We start from the raw sequence: 18,151 nt of genomic DNA, 5'->3' as shown, positions 1-18,151 counted from the left end.
TTAAATCAAAATATATTTTATATTTCTCATTCTTCAATGTAGCCACTCTTGAAGGAGTTCCCGCATTTGCTGAGCACCCGCATTTGCTGAGCACTGCTTTTCCTTTACTGTGCCATCCATCTCATCCCAAACCATCTCAATTGGGTTGAGGTCAGATGATTGTGGAGGCCAGATCATCTGATGCAGCACTCCATCACTCTCCTACTTGGTAGAATAGCCCTTACACAGCCTGGAGGTGTGTTTTCCCACTAAGCGCAAACCAAATGGGATGGCGTATCGCTGCAGAATGCTGTGGTAGCCATGCTGGTTAAGTGTGCCTTGAATTCTAAATAAATAATTGACAGTGTCACCAGCAAAGCACCTCCACACCATCACACCTCCTCCTCCATGCTTCATGATTGGAACCACACATACGGAGATCATCCATTCACTTACTTTGCGTCTCACAAAGACACAGTGGTTGGAACACAATTTGGACACATCAGACCAAAGGACAGATTTCCACCGGTCTAATGTCCATTGCTTGTGTTTCTTTGTCCAAGCAAGTATCTTATTCTTATTGTGTCCTTTGGTAGTGGTTTCTGTGCAGCAATTCAACCATGAAGGCCTGATTCACACGGTATCCTCTGAACAGTTGATGTTGAGATGTGTCTGTTACTTGAACTCCATGAAGCATATAAGTTGGCTGCAATTTCTGAGGCTGGTAACTCTACTGAACGTATCCTCTACAGCAGAGGTAACTCTGGGTCTTCCTTTCCTGTGGCAGTCCTCATGAGAGCCAGTTTCATCATAGCGCATGATGGTTTTTACGACTCCACTTGAAGAAACTTTCAAAGTTCTTGAAATAATCCGGATTGACTGACATTCATGTCTTAAAGTAATGATGGACTGTCTTTTCTCTTTGCTTATTTGAGCTGTTCTTACCATAATATGGACTTGGTCTTTTAACAAATAAGGCTATCTTCTGAATACCACCCCTACCTTGTCACAACTTGATTGGCTCAAACACATTAAGAAGGAAAGAAATTCCACAAATGAACTTTTAACAAGGCACAGCTGTTAATTGAAATGCATTCCAGGTGAATACCTCATGAAGCTGGTTGAGAGAATGCCAAGAGTGTGCAAAGCTATCATCAAGGCAAAGGGTGGCTACTTTGAAGAATATACAATATAAAATATGTTTTGATTTGTTTAACACTTTTTTGGTTACTTCATGATTCCATATGTGTTATTTCATAGTTGATGTCTTCGCTTTTATAATTCTACAGTTTAGAAAATAGTAAAAATAAAGAAAAACCCTTGAATGAGCATCAAAACTTTTGACTGGTACTGTATGTGTGTCAAATTAAGTGAAAGTAACTGTTTAAATGTGATGAATCCCCTCTGATCTAGTTTGACCATCAGCAACACTGATAGGTGGGTAAATATTAATCCCAGCCATAACCCTGAGTGGAAAATCCTAATGTTCATTGTTACTTTACTTCAGTAAGCCCTGAAAGCTATTTTATGTCTGCACACACACACACACACACACACACACACACACACACACACACACACACTGAATGACGCTTTCATCCGATGAAGAGTATGCATTTGAATTCCTAATTCCTCGTTACCAAAATATCGACTCTGACATGTGGATAAAGAAAAACGTTACGTTATACAACCTGACAAGAACCCAGATGAACCCAGCTAAAGGGCACACAGTAATGAATGGATAAAAAATGTATGGTTTATACATTGTTAAAACCTATCTCACGGGTTCCAATGTCAGAGGACAATGTATACTGTATCCGCGAGCATTGAAATATGTTTTGTGTATGTTCTTGACCAATGGACATGGTGCAAACATACATGGACTGCAAAATTGTATCCAAGCATAAAAAAAGGCATCGAAAATACAGCAATCCATTACAGCCCTTGAAATCTTTCCTTGTCTCCAAATTCAAAGAGATTTCATCAGATTGGCTAGACTAGTGGCTCCCAAGTGGCGCAGAGGTCTAAGACACTGCATCTCAGTGGAAGAGGCGTCACTGCAGTACCTGGTTTTAATCCAGGCTGCATCACATCCGGCCATGATTGGGAGACCTATAGGGCAGTGCACAATTGGCCCGGGCTAGGCAGTCATTGTAAATAAGAATTTGTTCATTCCTGAATTGCCTAGTGAAATAAAAACATTTAAAATAGTGTATCCTTTGTCTTATGAAACAAAGATAAAACATTCATCTTCATGTGGCAACCCAATCCACATCCATTTAACTTCAGATTTCTCCATGAATCAATAAAACCTAAAAGCATTTTTTTTTACAAGGAGAGAAAAAAGAAAGACAGTGGAAAGCAACACCCAAACACATTCAGCAGCATGGCTGTCTGGCTGGAGCAGTCAGTGGAAGTGCAAAACAAATACATGTCAGAAGAGCGTGTGAACAGAGGAGGAGAGGATGCAAACAGATGAGAGGCTGGAATAGATACATGCCTGGGCCCTGGGTAAAGCATTAGCAGCCATAATGGGAAACTTCCCTATCAGACAAACAACAACAGCACTAGAGTGAAGGATGGCTTCACTGGTAAGAAGCAGGTAAGAAGCAGGCCACGCTACAGACAAATATCACAATCACCACTATATGCTTTATGGCATCAATTGTCAAAGGAATGGCTAGTTTACACAAACTGATGTTTCCTTTGTTGTGGGATGATGGAAGGTTGAATATTTGCCTGTTCAAAAGCATGATACTGTATTGAGCCTCTGTTCTGGGATTTGCTTTCAGCCAACATGCACTAAGCTTCACCATACACACAAGTCATCACAGTATCATATGCACTGACATTGAAGCTGTACCATAATCTTGTTTTTGTAATCTCCTATATCACTGTGTCGGAAGAATGGTAAGGGTCAACAAAGTAAATTCAAGAATTGATTTGAAATCCTAATTGAAAACAAGGGGCCCTTTGCATTAATTGATGGCATTTAGATTGATTCCCTAAATTGATTGAGTTTAAATGAAATTGGCTCAGGGTTTACTCACAGTTCCAAGCAGAGCTGACAGGATTCAGGAGTTGATCCAATAGTCCATAGCAACCTGAAAGTCTGATTCTCTTCCTGACTGGGCCCTTGGGATTCTGTACCCATAACACAGTCCACATTCACATAGTCTCAGAGGAACAGGGTCTGGTGGGACTGGCTGGGAAAGTATTGGTTGTGATCAGGACACAGCTTGTTCCTGTAGCTAAGGTCCAGTGGGCTGGGTTTCAGGGGACTTCCAAGTTTCAAGTCATTACACGGTTTAAAAGTTGTCTCGAGCTCAGTGATCTCCATAAACACATACCACCTGAAGAAAGAGAAGACAAGAGAAAAGGTTGGACCATGGTTGCTGCTATTAAAGTGGCTATAGAAAACCTTATTGCCTCCTTACTATGGTGACACGCCCAGATATAGTACATTCAAAATATCTTTAAAAAGACCAGGGAATTCAATGAATACAGTAATGACCTTGACTCCCCTATTTGCTTGTTAGTCAAAATACATGTTTCTCTTGCTCATTGTTTGGGCCTGACTCAGAGGAAAAGTCTTCATAAAAGAGATGAACAAACTAATAAAGCTACTTCCTGTGTACACCAGGAGTGGGTGTCTGATTGAGTGTACTGTACCGTAGGGAGAGATTGTACTATGCTAGACTGTGTGGGTGAGAGGAGGGAGGGTCGAGGATAGAGAGGAAAAGAGAGTGAAAGAAAGAGAAGGGGTGTAGTGTTCACAGTCACGAGTGAGTGTGTGTGTGTGCGTGTGTGTGCTATTCTGTTCCTTTGTCTGCACTGAGACAAACCCCTTTGTTCTAGCCCACACAGTGTGGCAAAGCAAAATATGAAAATCTCAAGAGCTATTAAATCGCTAAGCATGCAATCTAATCCCACCCACGGCAGAATTTCAGAACAGAGTGAGGAATAGACAATCAGTTATGCTATCTCTCAACAATAGAAACATTGAATACTTAAAATGTTTTACATGACAGCCAAGCCGAACACATATACAATGCTGTTTTTATTATGGCATCTACATGAAACACACCCAGGTCTGTACATATTTGGAATTGACAGTATTTTATTCCAATGTGCTCTAAACGACTAAGTATTGCTACACATTGTTGCATTCTGGAATCTGAGTGCCCAAAACAAAGCATTGACTGTGGCGTTACTCGATGGCTCTAGCAGTGTACGAAGGAAAAAGCATGGCTCTGAGTGCCTACTCACTCCCTCTCGCTCTCCCAGGCCCAGAGTTCCTCTACCCACAAGTGGAAACACAAAGCCAGATTGTTAGCACCCGGCCACTGAGACAGAGCAGAGGTGAGTCAGTGAGCTTAGCTGGAGAACCCGTCTCATACAGAGCTGTGGTGGGAAAATGGGGCCTCTAGGAAAAAGGGAAGAACTATTGTGCAATGTCAGTTCTCTACTGATTCAAAATAATGGACGAGAACGTGGGACAGATAAGGAGCATCTATTGGGTTACATGATAATGATCACATTCTAAAACTGCTGATACAGATTATACAAACAGTTACTTATCCCTGTTGATAGTACATGATTTTCACTGTTCATTGGCTTACTTTATCGATGCACGATATATCGGTCGGACGATATTAACTAAAACTACAACATCGGCATTGGCACGATGTCTAGTTTAAAGCCGATGTGCAAAACCGATGTCAAAGCTGACTTGCATACCTACAGTTGAAGTCGGAAGTTAACATACAACTTAGCCAAATACATTTTTCACAATTCACAATTCCTGACATTTAATCAAAGTAAAAATTCCCTGTCTTAGGTCAATTAGGATCACCACTTTATTTTAAGAATGTGAAATGTCAGAATAATAGTAGAGAGAATGATTTATTTCACCTTTTATTTCATTCATCACATTCCCAGTGGGTCAGAAGTTTACATACACTCAATTAGTACTTGGTAGCATTGCCTTTAAATGGTTTATATTGGGTCAAACGTTTCGGGTAGCCTTCCACAAGCTTCCCACAATAAGTTGGGTGAATTTTGGCCCATTCCTCCTGACAGAGCTGGTGTAACTGAGTCAGGTTTGTAGGCCTCCTTGCTCGCACACACTTTTTCAGTTCCGCCCACATATTTTCTATAGGATTGAGGTCATGGCTTTGTGATGCCCATGTCCAATACCTTGACTTTGTTGTCCTTAAACCATTTTGCCAAAACTTGGGGTCATTGTCCATTTGGAAGACCCATTTGCGACCAAGCATTAACTTTCTGACTGATGTCTTGAGATCTTGCTTCAATATATCTACATCATTTTCCTCCCTCATGATGCCATCTATTTTGTGAAGCGCACCAGTCCCTCCTGCAGCAAGCACCCCCACAACCTGATGCCTTCACCACCGTGCTTCACGGATGGGATGGTGTTCTTCGGCTTGCAAGCGTCCCCCTTTTTCCTCCAAACATAATGATGGTCATTATGGCCAAACAGTTCTATTTTTGTCTCATCAGACCAGAGGACATTTCTCCAAAAAGTATGCTCTTTGTCCCCATGTGCAGTTGCAAACCGTAGTCTGGCTTTATTTTGGCAGTTTTGGAGCAGTTGCTTCTTCCTTGCTGAGCGGCGTTTCAAGTTATGTCGATATAGTCATTAGTCATCGAACATTAGGATTTTCGCCTAGAAAAGCCAGAATACAGCGTGGGCTGATTGTGGCAACTTGGTATGAACTTTGAACGATTATTCACTAAATAAGAAGTGAAACCTCCTAGACGTTGAGCTATCAGCTGCAGCTGAAAACGTACATGGCCTAGGAAAGGACAGACAATCTCCTAATAAAGACAAGGTACTTTAGCATATCTACTCTATAACACTATGATCAGAGAGATTCTTCAGAAAGATTCAATGGCGATCTCTGCTGGGTAACCAGTCTTCCATCTTCGTCCCATCTATCGAAGCGCAGCTCAGTGTAAATATATCTTGCATTTTCGTTTTCTGAATGGGTGGATATTAGAAGGCATAAGATTCTGTATTTACGGTAGCATAGCTTCTCAAGGTCCAATAGAGACCCAATCCCTTTGTCCCTCAGTCTTCCCACTCTTTCATTCAAACCCAAACCCCTTCCTTTGTGTAACCAGCCGTCATATCGGGTTAGCACTAGGGGCTTTTCATGAAGTGATTAGTAATCGATGTATGATCTTTCCTGTGTATATATGTAATTCTGTGTGATTATTTAGGTATTTAGTAAATAAATAATTAAGCCAATTTGTGTATTGCTGATTCAACTTATTAGCTAGGGTTCGTGCAGATAACTGCATATGAATGAGTGATGGTACAGAACGGCATAGGCAACAATCTGACCTTATTTTCACCCAAAAGGCATATTCTTGATACCATGTGTTGACTGAACCATTGCATCAAGACTGCCCAAATGTCCATAAATTGTGCACTCAATGGCATGGTATTTCACTGGTATCGAGTACAGTATATTCATATGAGATGAGTAATGTAGGGTATGTAAACATATAAAAGTGGCATTGTTTAAAGTGGCTAGTGATGCATGTATTACATAAAGATGGCAAGATGCAGTAGATGGTATAGAGAACAGTATATACATATGAGATGAGTAATGTAGGGTATGTATACATTATATTAAGTGGCATTGTTTAAGTGGCTAGAGATACAATTTTTACATACATTTTTCCATTATTAAAGTGGCTGGAGTTGAGTCAATATGTTGGCAGCAGCCACTCAATGTTAGTGGTGGTTGTTTTACAGTCTGATGGCCTTGAGATAGAAGCTGTGTTTCAGTCTCTCGGTCCCTGCTTTTATGCACCTGTACTGACCTCACCTTCTGGATGATAGCGGGGTGAACAGGCAGTGGCTCGGGTGGTTGATGTCCTTGATGATCTTTATGGCCTTCCTGTGACATCGGGTGGTGTAGTTGTCCTGGAGGGCAGGTAGTTTGACCCCGGTGATGCGTTGTGCAGACCTCACTACCCTCTGGAGAGCCTTACGGTTGTGGGCGGAGCAGTTGCCGTACCAGGCGGTGATACAGCCCGACAGGATGCTCTCAATTGTGCATCTGTAAAAGTTTGTGAGTGATTTTGGTGACAAGACAAATTTCTTCAGCCTCCTGAGGTTGAAGAGGCGCTGCTGCGCCTTCATCACCACGCTGTCTGTGTGGGTGGACCAATTCAGTTTGTCCGTGATGTGTACGCCGAGGAACTTAAAACTTACTACCCTCTCCACTACTGTCCTGTCAATGTGTATAGATGGGGTGCTTGTTTTGTTGACGTTGAGTGTGAGGTTATTTTCCTGACACCACATTCCGAGGGCCCTCACCTCCTCCCTGTAGGCCGTCTCATCGTTGTTGGTAATCAAGCCTACCCCTGTAGTGTCGTCTGCAAACTTGATGATTGAGTTAGAGGTGTGCATTACCATGGGGGTGAACAGGGAGTATAGGAGAGGGCTCCGAACAAACCCTTGTGGGGCCCCAGTGTTGAGGATCAGCGAGGTGGTGATGTTGTTTCCTACCCTCACCACCTGGGGGCGACCCGTCAGGAAGTCCAGTACCTAGTTGCACAGGGCGGGGTCGAGACCCAGGGTCTCGAGCTTGATGACGAGTTTGGAGGGTATTATGGTGTTAAATACTGAGCTGTAGTCGATGAACAGCATTCTCACATATGTACTCCTCTTGTCCAGATGGGTTAGGGCAGTGTGGTTGTGATTGCATCGTCTGTGGACCTATTGGGGCGGTAGGCAAATTGGAATGGGTCTAGGGTGTCAGGTAGGGTGGAGGTGATATGGTCTTTGACTAGTCTCTTAAAGCATTTCATGATGACGGAAGTGAGTGCTACGGGGTGGTAGTCATTTAGCTCAGTTACCTTAGCTTTCTTGGGAACAGGAACAATGGTGGCCCTGTTGAAGCATGTGGGAACAGCAGACTGGGATAAGGATTGATTGAATATGTCCGTAAACACACCAGCCAGCTGGTCTGCAAATGCTCTGAGGACGCGACAGGGGATGCCGCCTGGGCCTGCAGCCTTGCGAGTTTTAACACGTTTAAATGTTTTACTCACGTCGACTGCAGTGAAGGAGAGTCCGCAGGTTTTGGTAGCGGGCCGTGTCAGTGGCACTGTATTGTCATCAAAGCGAGCAAAGAAGTTGTTTAGTCTATCTGGGAGCAAGACATCCTGGTCCACGACGGGGCTGGTTTCCCTTTTGTAATCCGTGATTGACTGAAGACCCTGCCACATACCTCTTGTGTTTGAGCTGTTGAATTGTGACTCTACTTTGTCTCTCTACTGACGCTTAGCTTGTTTGATTGCCTTGCAGAGGTAATAGTTACACTGTATGTATTCGGTCATGTTTCCGGTCACCATGCCCTGATTAAAAGCAGTGGTTTGCACTTTCAGTTTGGCGCGAATTCTGCCATCAATCCACGGTTTCTGGTGTGGGTAGGTTTTAATAGTTGCTGTGGGTACGACATCACCGATGCACTTGCTAATAAACACGCTAACCGAATCAGCGTATTCGTCAATGTTGTTGTTTGACCTAATGCGGAACATATCCCAATCCACGTGATCGAAGCAACCTTGAAGCGTGGAATCCGATTGGTCGGAACAGCTTTGAACAGACCTGAGCGCGGGAGCTTCCTGTTTTAGTCTCTGTCTATAGGCTGGAAGCAACAAAATGGAGTTGTGGTCAGCTTTTCCGAAAGGATGGCAGGGGAGGGCCTTATATGCTTTGCGAAAGTTAGAATAACAATGATCCAGGGTTTTACCAGCCCTGGTAGCACAATCGATATGCTGATAGAATATAGGGAGTCTTGCTTTCAGCTACAATGAATGCAGCCTCAGGATCTGTGGTTTCCAGTTTACATAGAGTCAAATAAAGTCTGTTTAGGGCCATCGATGTGTTGGCTTGGGGGGGAATATATGTGGCTGTGATTATAATCAAAGAGAATTTTCTTGGTAGATAATGAGGTCGACATTTGATTGTGAGGAATTCTAAGTCAGGTGAACAGAAGGACTTGAGTTCCTGTATGCTGTTATGATCACACCACGTCTCGTTAATCATTAGGCATACCCGCCCCCTCTTCTTACCAGAAAGATGCTAGTTTCTGTCGGTGCGATGCATGAAGAAACCAGCTGGCTGTACCGACTCCGATAGCGTGTCTCAAGTAAGCCATGTTTCCGTGAAGCAAAGAACGTCGCAGTCTCTTATGTCTCTCTGGAATGCTAGCCATGCTCGGATTTCATCAACCTTGTTGTCAAGAGACTGGACATTAGCGAGTAGTATGCTCGGGAGCGGTGCGCAATGTGCCCGTCTCCGGAGCCTGACCAGAAGACCACTTCGTCTGCCCCTTTTAAGGCGTCGTTGTTTTGTTTCGCTGGCTGGGATCCGATCCATTGTCCTGGGTGGTGGGCAAAACAGAGGATCCGCTTAGGGAAAGTCGTATTCCTGGTCGTAATGATGGTGAGTTGACGTTGCTCTTATATCCAATAGTTCCTCCCGACCATATGTAATAAAACCTAAGTTTACCTGGGGTACCAATGTAAGAAATAACACGTAAAAAAAACTAAATACTGCATAGTTTCCTAGGAACACGAAGCGAGGCGGCCATCTCTGTCAGCACCGGAAGAATATGAGACTGAATAACGTGACGATTAATAATTGACTGCTATTGTTAGTAAAGATCTTCAGATCTTTAAGAGAGTGGATTCGGGAGATAACCGACCTATATAAATGAATGTTTCCATGGTGCCCCAAGTTATTAATGGCTTAATTGTCGCATGGTTTAATTAAATCACGTAATCAATTAAACGTTAGGTAATTGATTTTATAAAATAGCATGTCATATAATTTAATTGTTATGAACTTGAGTGAAGACCCAAACGCGGTTTTAACAGAAAACAGAGTTCTTTAATAAAAAACAGGAATGGCATAAATCCTCTTCCAACGTAGTCAATGGAACAAAAGAACGTAGTATAATGCAGGTTGCACCTGCGATGCATGCAGACTCCGACAGGACAGGACAAGGTGGAAGCAAACGAGACGACAGCTTGCTTCTGGCATCAAAAAACACAAACAAGAATCAGACACTGAAAGTAGCAGGAACAGAGAAAGAAATAGAGACCTAATCAGAGGGGGAAGAGAGAACAGGTGTGAAGAGTGAAAGAGCTAGTTAGGGCAGATGTAGAACAGCTGAGGAATGAGAGACAGAGAAGGTAACCTAAAAAGACCAGCAGAGAGAGAGAATCAAGAGAAAGGACAGGAACAGACATAACAAGACATGACAGTACCCCCCCACTCACCGAGCGCCTCCTGGCGCATTCGAGGAGGAAACCTGGCGGCAACGGAGGAAATCATCGATCAGCGAACGGTCCAGCACGTCCCGAGAGGGAACCCAACTCCTCTCCTCAGGACCGTACCCCTCCCAATCCACTAGGTACTGATGACCACGGCCCCGAGGGCGCATGTCCAAAATCTTACGAACCCTGTAGATGGGTGCGCCCTCGACAAGGATGGGGGGGGGGACGAGCGGGGGCGCGAAGAACGGGCTTAACACAGGAGACATGGAAGACCGGGTGAACGCGACGAAGATAGCGCGGGAGAAGAAGTCGCACTGCGACAGGATTAATGACCTGGGAAATACGGAACGGACCAATGAACCGCGGGGCCAACTTGCGAGAAGCTGTCTTAAGGGGAAGGTTCTGAGTGGAGAGCCATACTCTCTGACCGCAACAATATCTAGGACTCTTGGTCCTACGCTTATTAGCGGCCCTCACAGTCTGCGCCCTATTACGGCAAAGTGCCGACCTGACCCCCTTCCAGGTGCGCTCGCAACGCTGGACAAAAGCCTGAGCGGAGGGGACGCAGGACTCGGCGAGCTGAGAACAGCGGAGGCTGGTACCCGAGGCTACACTGAAAAGGGGATAGACCGGTAGCAGACGAGGGAAGCGAGTTGTGGGCGTACTCTGCCCAGGGGAGCTGTTCTGACCAAGACGCAGGGTTACGAAAAGAAAGACTGCGTAAAATGCGACCAACAGTCTGATTGGCCCGTTCGGCTTGACCGTTAGACTGGGGATGAAAGCCGGACGAGAGACTGACGGAAGCCCCAATCAAACGGCAAAACTCCCTCCAAAATTGAGACGTGAACTGCGGGCCTCTGTCGGAAACGACGTCAGACGGAAGGCCATGAATTCGGAAAACATTCTCGATAATGATCTGAGCCGTCTCCTTAGCAGAAGGGAGCTTATCGAGAGGAATGAAATGAGCCGCCTTAGAGAATCTATCGACAACCGTAAGAATAACTGTCTTCCCCGCTGATGAAGGCAGTCCGGTGATAAAATCTAAAGCGATGTGAGACCACGGTCGAGAGGGAATGGGAAGCGGTCTGAGACGGCCGGCAGGAGGAGAGTTCCCAGATTTAGTCTGCGCGCAGACCGAACAAGCGGCGACAAATCGACGCGCGTCACGTTCCCGAGTGGGCCACCAGAAACGCTGGCGAATGGAAGCGAGCGTACCCGAAGGCCGGGGTGGCCGGCTAACTTGGCAGAGTGGGCCCACTGAAGAACGGCCGGACGAGTAGGAACGGGAACGAACAGAAGGTTCCTAGGACAAGCTCGCGGCGACGGAGTGTGAGCGAGTGCTTGCTTTACCTGCCTCTCAATTCCCCAGACAGTCAACCCGACAACACGCCCCTCAGGGAGAATCCCATCGGGGTCGGTGGAGACCTCAGAAGAACTGAAGAGACGAGATAAAGCATCAGGTTTGGTGTTTTTGAGCCCGGACGATAAGAAATAACAAACTCGAAACGAGCGAAAAACAGAGCCCAACGAGCCTGACGCGCATTAAGTCGTTTGGCTGAACGGATGTACTCAAGGTTCCTATGGTCAGTCCAAACGACAAAAGGAACGGTCGCCCCCTCCAACCACTGTCGCCATTCGCCTAGGGCTAAGCGGATGGCGAGCAGTTCGCGATTACCAACATCATAGTTACGTTCTGACGGCGATAAGCGATGAGAGAAAAACGCGCAAGGATGGACCTTGCCGTCAGAGAGAGAGCGCTGAGAAAGAATGGCTCCCACGCCCACCTCTGACGCGTCAACCTCAACAACAAACTGTCTAGAGATGTCAGGTGTAACAAGAATAGGTGCGGATGTAAAACGATTCTTAAGAAGATCAAAAGCTCCCTGGGCGGAAACGGACCACTTAAAGCACGTCTTAACAGAAGTAAGGGCTGTGAGAGGAGCTGCCACCTGACCGAAATTACGGATGAAACGACGGTAGAAATTAGCGAAGCCCAGAAAGCGCTGCAGCTCGACGCGTGACTTAGGAACGGGCCAATCAATGACAGCCTGGACCTTAGCGGGATCCATCTTAATGCCCTCAGCGGAAATAACGGAACCGAGAAAAGGGACAGAGGCGGCATGAAAAGTGCACTTCTCAGCCTTCACATAAAGACAGTTCTCCAAAAGGCGCTGGAGGACGCGTCGCACGTGCTGAACATGAATCGAGAGAGACGGTGAAAAAATCAGGATATCATCCATGTAAACGAAAACAAAAATGTTCAGCATGTCTCTCAGGACGTCGTTAACTAGTGCCTGAAAGACAGCTGGAGCGTTAACGAGGCCGAAAGGAAGAACCCGGTATTCAAAGTGCCCTAACGGAGTGTTAAACGCCGTCTTCCACTCGTCCCCTCCCTGATGCGCACGAGATGGTAGGCGTTACGAAGGTCCAATTTGGTGAAAAACCTGGCTCCCTGCAGGATCTCGAAGGCTGAAGACATAAGAGGAAGCGGATAACGATTCTTAACTGTTATGTCATTCAGCCCTCGATAATCCACGCATGGGCGCAGGGACCCGTCCTTCTTCTGAACAAAAAGAACCCCGCGCCGGCGGGGGAGGAGGAGGAGACTATGGTACCGGCGTCGAGCGAAACCGACAAATAATCCTCGAGAGCCTTACGTTCGGGAGCCGACAGAGAGTATAATCTACCCCGGGGGAGTAGTTCCCGGAAGGAGATCAATACTACAGTCATACGACCGGTGTGGAGGGAGAGAAGTGGCCTTGGAACGACTGAACACCGTGCGCAGATCGTGATACTCCTCCGGCACCCCTGTCAAATCGCCAGGCTCCTCCTGTGAAGAAGAGACAGAGGAAACAGGAGGGATAGCAGACATTAAACAGGTTACATGACAAGAAACATTCCAGGATAGGATAGTATTACTAGACCAATTAATAGAAGGGTTATGGCGCACTAGCCAGGGATGACCCAAAACAACAGGTGTAAAAGGTGAACGAAAAATTAAAAAAGAAATGGTTTCGCTATGATTACCAGAGACAGTGAGGGTTAAAGGCAGCGTCTCACGCTGAATCTTGGGGAGAGAACTACCATCTAAAGCGAACAAGGCCCTGGGCTCCCTAACTGTCTGAGAGGAATGTCATGTTCCCGAGCCCAGGTCTCGTCCATAAAACAGCCCTCCGCCCCAGAGTCTATCAAGGCACTGCAGGAAGCAGATGAACCGGGCCAGCGGAGATGGACCGGAAAGGTAGTGCGTGATCCAGAAGGAGAGGCCTGAGTAGTTGCGCTCACCAGTAGCCCTCCTCTTACTGATGAGCTCTGGCCTTTTACTGGACATGAGGTGACAAAATGACCAGCGGAGCCGCAGTAGAGACAGAGGCGATTGGTGATTCTCCGTTCCCTCTCCTTGGCCGAGATGCGAATACCCCCAGCTGCATAGGCTCAGCATCCGAGCCGGCGGAGGAGGGTGGCAGTGATGCGGCAGGTGGCAGTGATGTGGAGAGGGGAGCAACGGAGAACGTGAGCTCCCTTCCACGAGCTCGGCGACGAAGATCAAACCGTCGCTCTATGTGAATAGCGAGAGCTATTAAGGAGTCCAGACTGGAAGGAACCTCCCGGGAGAGGATCTCATCCTTAACCTCGACGTGGAGACCCTCCAGAAAACGAGCGAGCAAAGCCGGCTCGTTCCAGTCACTAGAGGCAGCGAGAGTGCGAAACTCAATAGAATAATCCGTTATGGATCTATTCCCCTGACATAGGGAAGACAGGGCCCTGGAAGCCTCCTCGCCAAAAACAGAACGGTCAAAAACCCGTATCATCTCCTCCTTAAAGTCCTGATACTGGTTAATACACTCAGCCCTCGCCTCCCAGACTGCCGTGCCCCACTCACGCGCCCGTCCGGTAAGGAGAGAAATGACGTAGGCGATGCGGGCTGCGCTCCTGGAGTAAGTGTTGGGCTGGAGAGAGAACACCACATCACACTGAGTGAGGAATGAGCGGCACTCAGTGGGCTCCCCAGAGTAACACGGCGGGTTGTTGATCCTGGGCTCCGGAGACTCGGAAACCCTGGAAGTGGGCGGTGGATCGAGGTGGAGTTGGTGAACCCGTCTTGTGAGGTCGGAGACTTGGACGGCCAGGGTCTCAACGGCATGTTGAGCAGCAGACAATTCCTCCTCGTGTCTGCCTAGCATCGCTCCCTGGATCTCGACGGCGGAGTGAAAAGGGTCCGGAGCCGCTGGGTCCATTCTTGGTCTGATTCTTCTGTTATGAACTTGAGTGAAGACCCAAACGCGGTTTTAACAGAAAACAGAGTTCTTTAATAAAAAACAGGAATGGCATAAATCCTCTTCCAACGTAGTCAATGGAACAAAAGAACGTAGTATAATGCAGGTTGCACCTGCCATGCATGCAGACTCCGACAGGACAGGACAAGGTGGAAGCAAACGAGACGACAGCTTGCTTCTGGCATCAAAAAACACAAACAAGAATCAGACACTGAAAGTAGCAGGAACAGAGAAAGAAATAGAGACCTAATCAGAGGGGGAAGAGAGAACAGGTGTGAAGAGTGAAAGAGCTAGTTAGGGCAGATGTAGAACAGCTGAGGAATGAGAGACAGAGAAGGTAACCTAAAAAGACCAGCAGAGAGAGAGAATCAAGAGAAAGGACAGGAACAGACATAACAAGACATGACATTAATCACACAGAGACACGACAACTGCGTCTGCAGCAGGCGTGATACCCTCTATCATGGCATTGAAACGCCTGCTCAACAAAACTGCCGACACACACCATCGGGTTAAATCTTACAAAAGTACTCGAGGCTGTGAACAAGCGATTCGGAGGTATTCTCTCTGAGCCTCATTACTGTGTCGCCACCATGCTCACAGCTAGGTACAAGGACCGCTTCTTCGATGTAGACAAGAAACAGGGTTTACGTGAAGTGTTACATATTGTACACTACACAGCTGGACAAGATGGAAACGGACATGGTGACAGTGCGCATTGAGGAAGAGAGGCCACGGACAGACAGAGCTGAAACAATGGTTGACATGTATGATGAAATCCTGGTTGTGACTGAACAAATGAACAACGAAAGAGCACAGCAAGTAAGTGAAAGAAATAGGATTTGATTACATTTTACTGGTAATGGGGACATACGTAAATCCCAACAAAATAACTTTTTGGTCAGTGTGGTTTGGTGTGTATGTGGTGTGTGTAACCTTTATTTAACAAGGCAAGACAGTTAAGAACAAATTATTATTTACAATGATGGCCAAACTCGGACGACGCTGGGCCAATTGTACACTGCCCTACGGGACTCCCAATCAGGGCCGGATGTGATACAGCCCGGATTTGAACCAGGGATTGTAGTGATGCCTCTTGCACTGAGATGTGTGTGTGTTAACTATTTAACTGTACTAGAATGCTTAAAAGGCCACAAAAATGTTAAATATCAGATATCGTAATCATTTTTTTGGAGGCAAGGAAAATATTGGATATCGGTATTGGACAAAAATGTCATATCGGTGCATCCCTAGTTTACTTGATTTGATTGAGTCAAATTAAGCACATATTTACCCACGCAACATACGGAAGCTGTTTACCATCTATTAGTGTATGCCAACATACAAATTACTTTATATTATCAAAAGGGTTTTAAGTGGATTGACCCTGAATGCACCTAGGTGCACTGTTTTGCAGCAACAAAAATATACAAACTAATAAATCCACATGTTCCTAATGTAATAACATTTTTAGGCCGAAGTATACATTTCACTAATTGAAGCAGTGTCCATTAAACCCATATTTTAGCTAGACCAGTTTACTGATGAGACTACAACATACATGTCTGAGAGAGAAAAAAGCGACACTATCACAAATCACAAGGAGGTCATAATCTATTCCCTGATGATTTAGTAGACACAGTACAACATTTTGTCTATTGTGTCCGTCTGTTTCTATACCATGACAAACCATGAAAAAAATGTCTTATGGTATGGCTCAGCCAAGGACAGTGAGAGCATACATAATCTTCCTGGGCCCCCATGGAGAAAGATGGGTGTGAGTTTACTTTTTGGGAGTTGTTTTTGTGATGGCAACACAATGACCTAAAGAGCATTGCCTAATGACAAATGAGTGATTTGTCAAGTACAACAGCACTGAACGTCACAAAATATATTAAAGATATTACAATTGCACTCCGTACTTGTAATCCAAGAATGTGAAAAACTAAATTGTAGATGAACAATTGCACAATAACAAGCAAGGCTATACATGATAAAACATTGCCCTCAATCCTTGATTACCATGTTGTGCACAGTAACCTGCAAGAGTCCAGCAGATATAGTAACAGGAACCCCACACTGACCAAGGGCCGTCACTGATGGCACAGCCCCACCCCCTGACCAGGTCGTGCACAAACAAATCACATTAGAGAAGCTGTCAGTCAAATATAAATCATAGTGTATGCAGGCAGAAATGGCCCTGTGAATGATCTCTGGAGCTGGAAAGATAATGCTGCTTTAGCTTTCTACTGGACATTTACTAGCGTTACGTCACTATGATATTATTTACAGACGAGGAAGTGAATAAAGTAAAGCATTACTTGCAATGAAAAAATATGTGAATATCAATTACCAACTATTCTCTGGGGCTAGATCAGTCACATTGCCCTAACATGGAATATCGCTAAGCGTACACTATGTCAGGAGTTTTTCAGGAAAATAATAAACCAAATGGAGCTAAGCACAGGCAAACCTGGTAAGTCTGCTTTCCAACAGACACTGGGAGATGAATTCACCTTTCAGCTGGGCAATAACAATAAACAATAAAACACAAGGCCAAACCTACACTGGATTTGCTTACCAAGAAGACGTTGATTGTTCCTGAGTGGCCAAGATACAGTTTTGACTTAAATCTGCTAGAAAATCTATGGCAAGACTTGAATATGGTTGTCTAGCAATGATCAACAACTAATTTGACAGAGCTTGAAGCATTTTGAAAATAATAATAAGCAGATCATGTACAATCCAAGTGTGCAAAGCTTTTGGATAGTTAAAGAGAAAGACCCACAGCTGTAATCACTGCCAAAGGTGATTCTAACATGTATGTTAGAATCATTACAGTGGGAATTCTTACAGTGCATTCCGAAATAATTCAGACCGCATGACTATTTCCACATTTTGTTACATTACAGCCTTATTTTAAAATTGATTAAATAAATGTTTTTCCTCATCTACACACAATACCCTATAATCACCAAGCGAAAACAGTTTAGACATTTCAGCAAATGTATTCAAAATAAAAAAATATCTTATTTACATAACTATTCAGACCATTTGCTATGATACTCAAAATTGAGCTCAGGTGCATCCTGTTTCCATTGATCATCCTTGAGATGTTTCTAGTCCACCTGTCTATATAAGGTCCCACAGTTGACAGTGCATGGCAGAGCAAAAATCAAGCCATGAGGTTAAAGGAATTGTCAGTAGAGCTCCAAGACAGCATTGTGTCGAGGCACAGATCAGGGGAAGAGCACCAAAACATTTATGCAGCATTGAAGGTCTTCAACAACACAGTGGCCTCCGTCCATCTTAAAGTTTGGAACCACCAAGACTCTTCCTAGAGCTGGCCACCTGGCCAAACTGAGCAATCAGGGAAGAAGGGACTTGATCAGAGAGGTTACCAAGAACCCAATGGTCACTCTGAAAGAGTTCATCTGAAGATGGGAGAACCTTGCCAGAAGGATAACCATCTTTGCAGCACTCCACCAATCAGGCCTTTATGCTAGAGTGGCCAGACGGAAACCACTTCTCAGTAAAAAGGCAAATGACAGCAAGCTTGGAGTTTGCAA

The 18,151-nt window shown here is 45.2% G+C and overlaps 1 protein-coding gene across 4 annotated transcripts in view; it reads right to left on the bottom strand.

Moving 5' to 3' along the window:
• The window catches only part of LOC135512313 (receptor-type tyrosine-protein phosphatase epsilon-like), a 76,142-nt gene that overhangs the window by 46,105 nt on the left and 11,886 nt on the right, over nt 1-18,151 (bottom strand). For 2 of the 4 annotated variants that reach the window (XM_064934216.1, XM_064934218.1), the window contains exon 2: nt 3,030-3,332. The exons of 1 other annotated variant lie outside the window; for it this stretch is intronic. In XM_064934216.1, coding sequence (XP_064790288.1) covers nt 3,030-3,147 — 118 coding nt within the window. In that variant the 5' untranslated portion in view covers nt 3,148-3,332. Of the gene's footprint in view, nt 1-3,029; nt 3,359-18,151 lie in introns of those variants that run through there. One more of the 4 variants, XM_064934217.1, reaches the window with a different exon arrangement.

This window comes from Oncorhynchus masou, chromosome 24, assembly GCF_036934945.1.
Source record: "Oncorhynchus masou masou isolate Uvic2021 chromosome 24, UVic_Omas_1.1, whole genome shotgun sequence".
In the NCBI taxonomy this organism is placed as follows: domain Eukaryota; kingdom Metazoa; phylum Chordata; class Actinopteri; order Salmoniformes; family Salmonidae; genus Oncorhynchus; species Oncorhynchus masou.
Note: the sequence above shows the minus strand (reverse complement) of the source record. Positions and strands in the feature narration are given on the sequence as shown.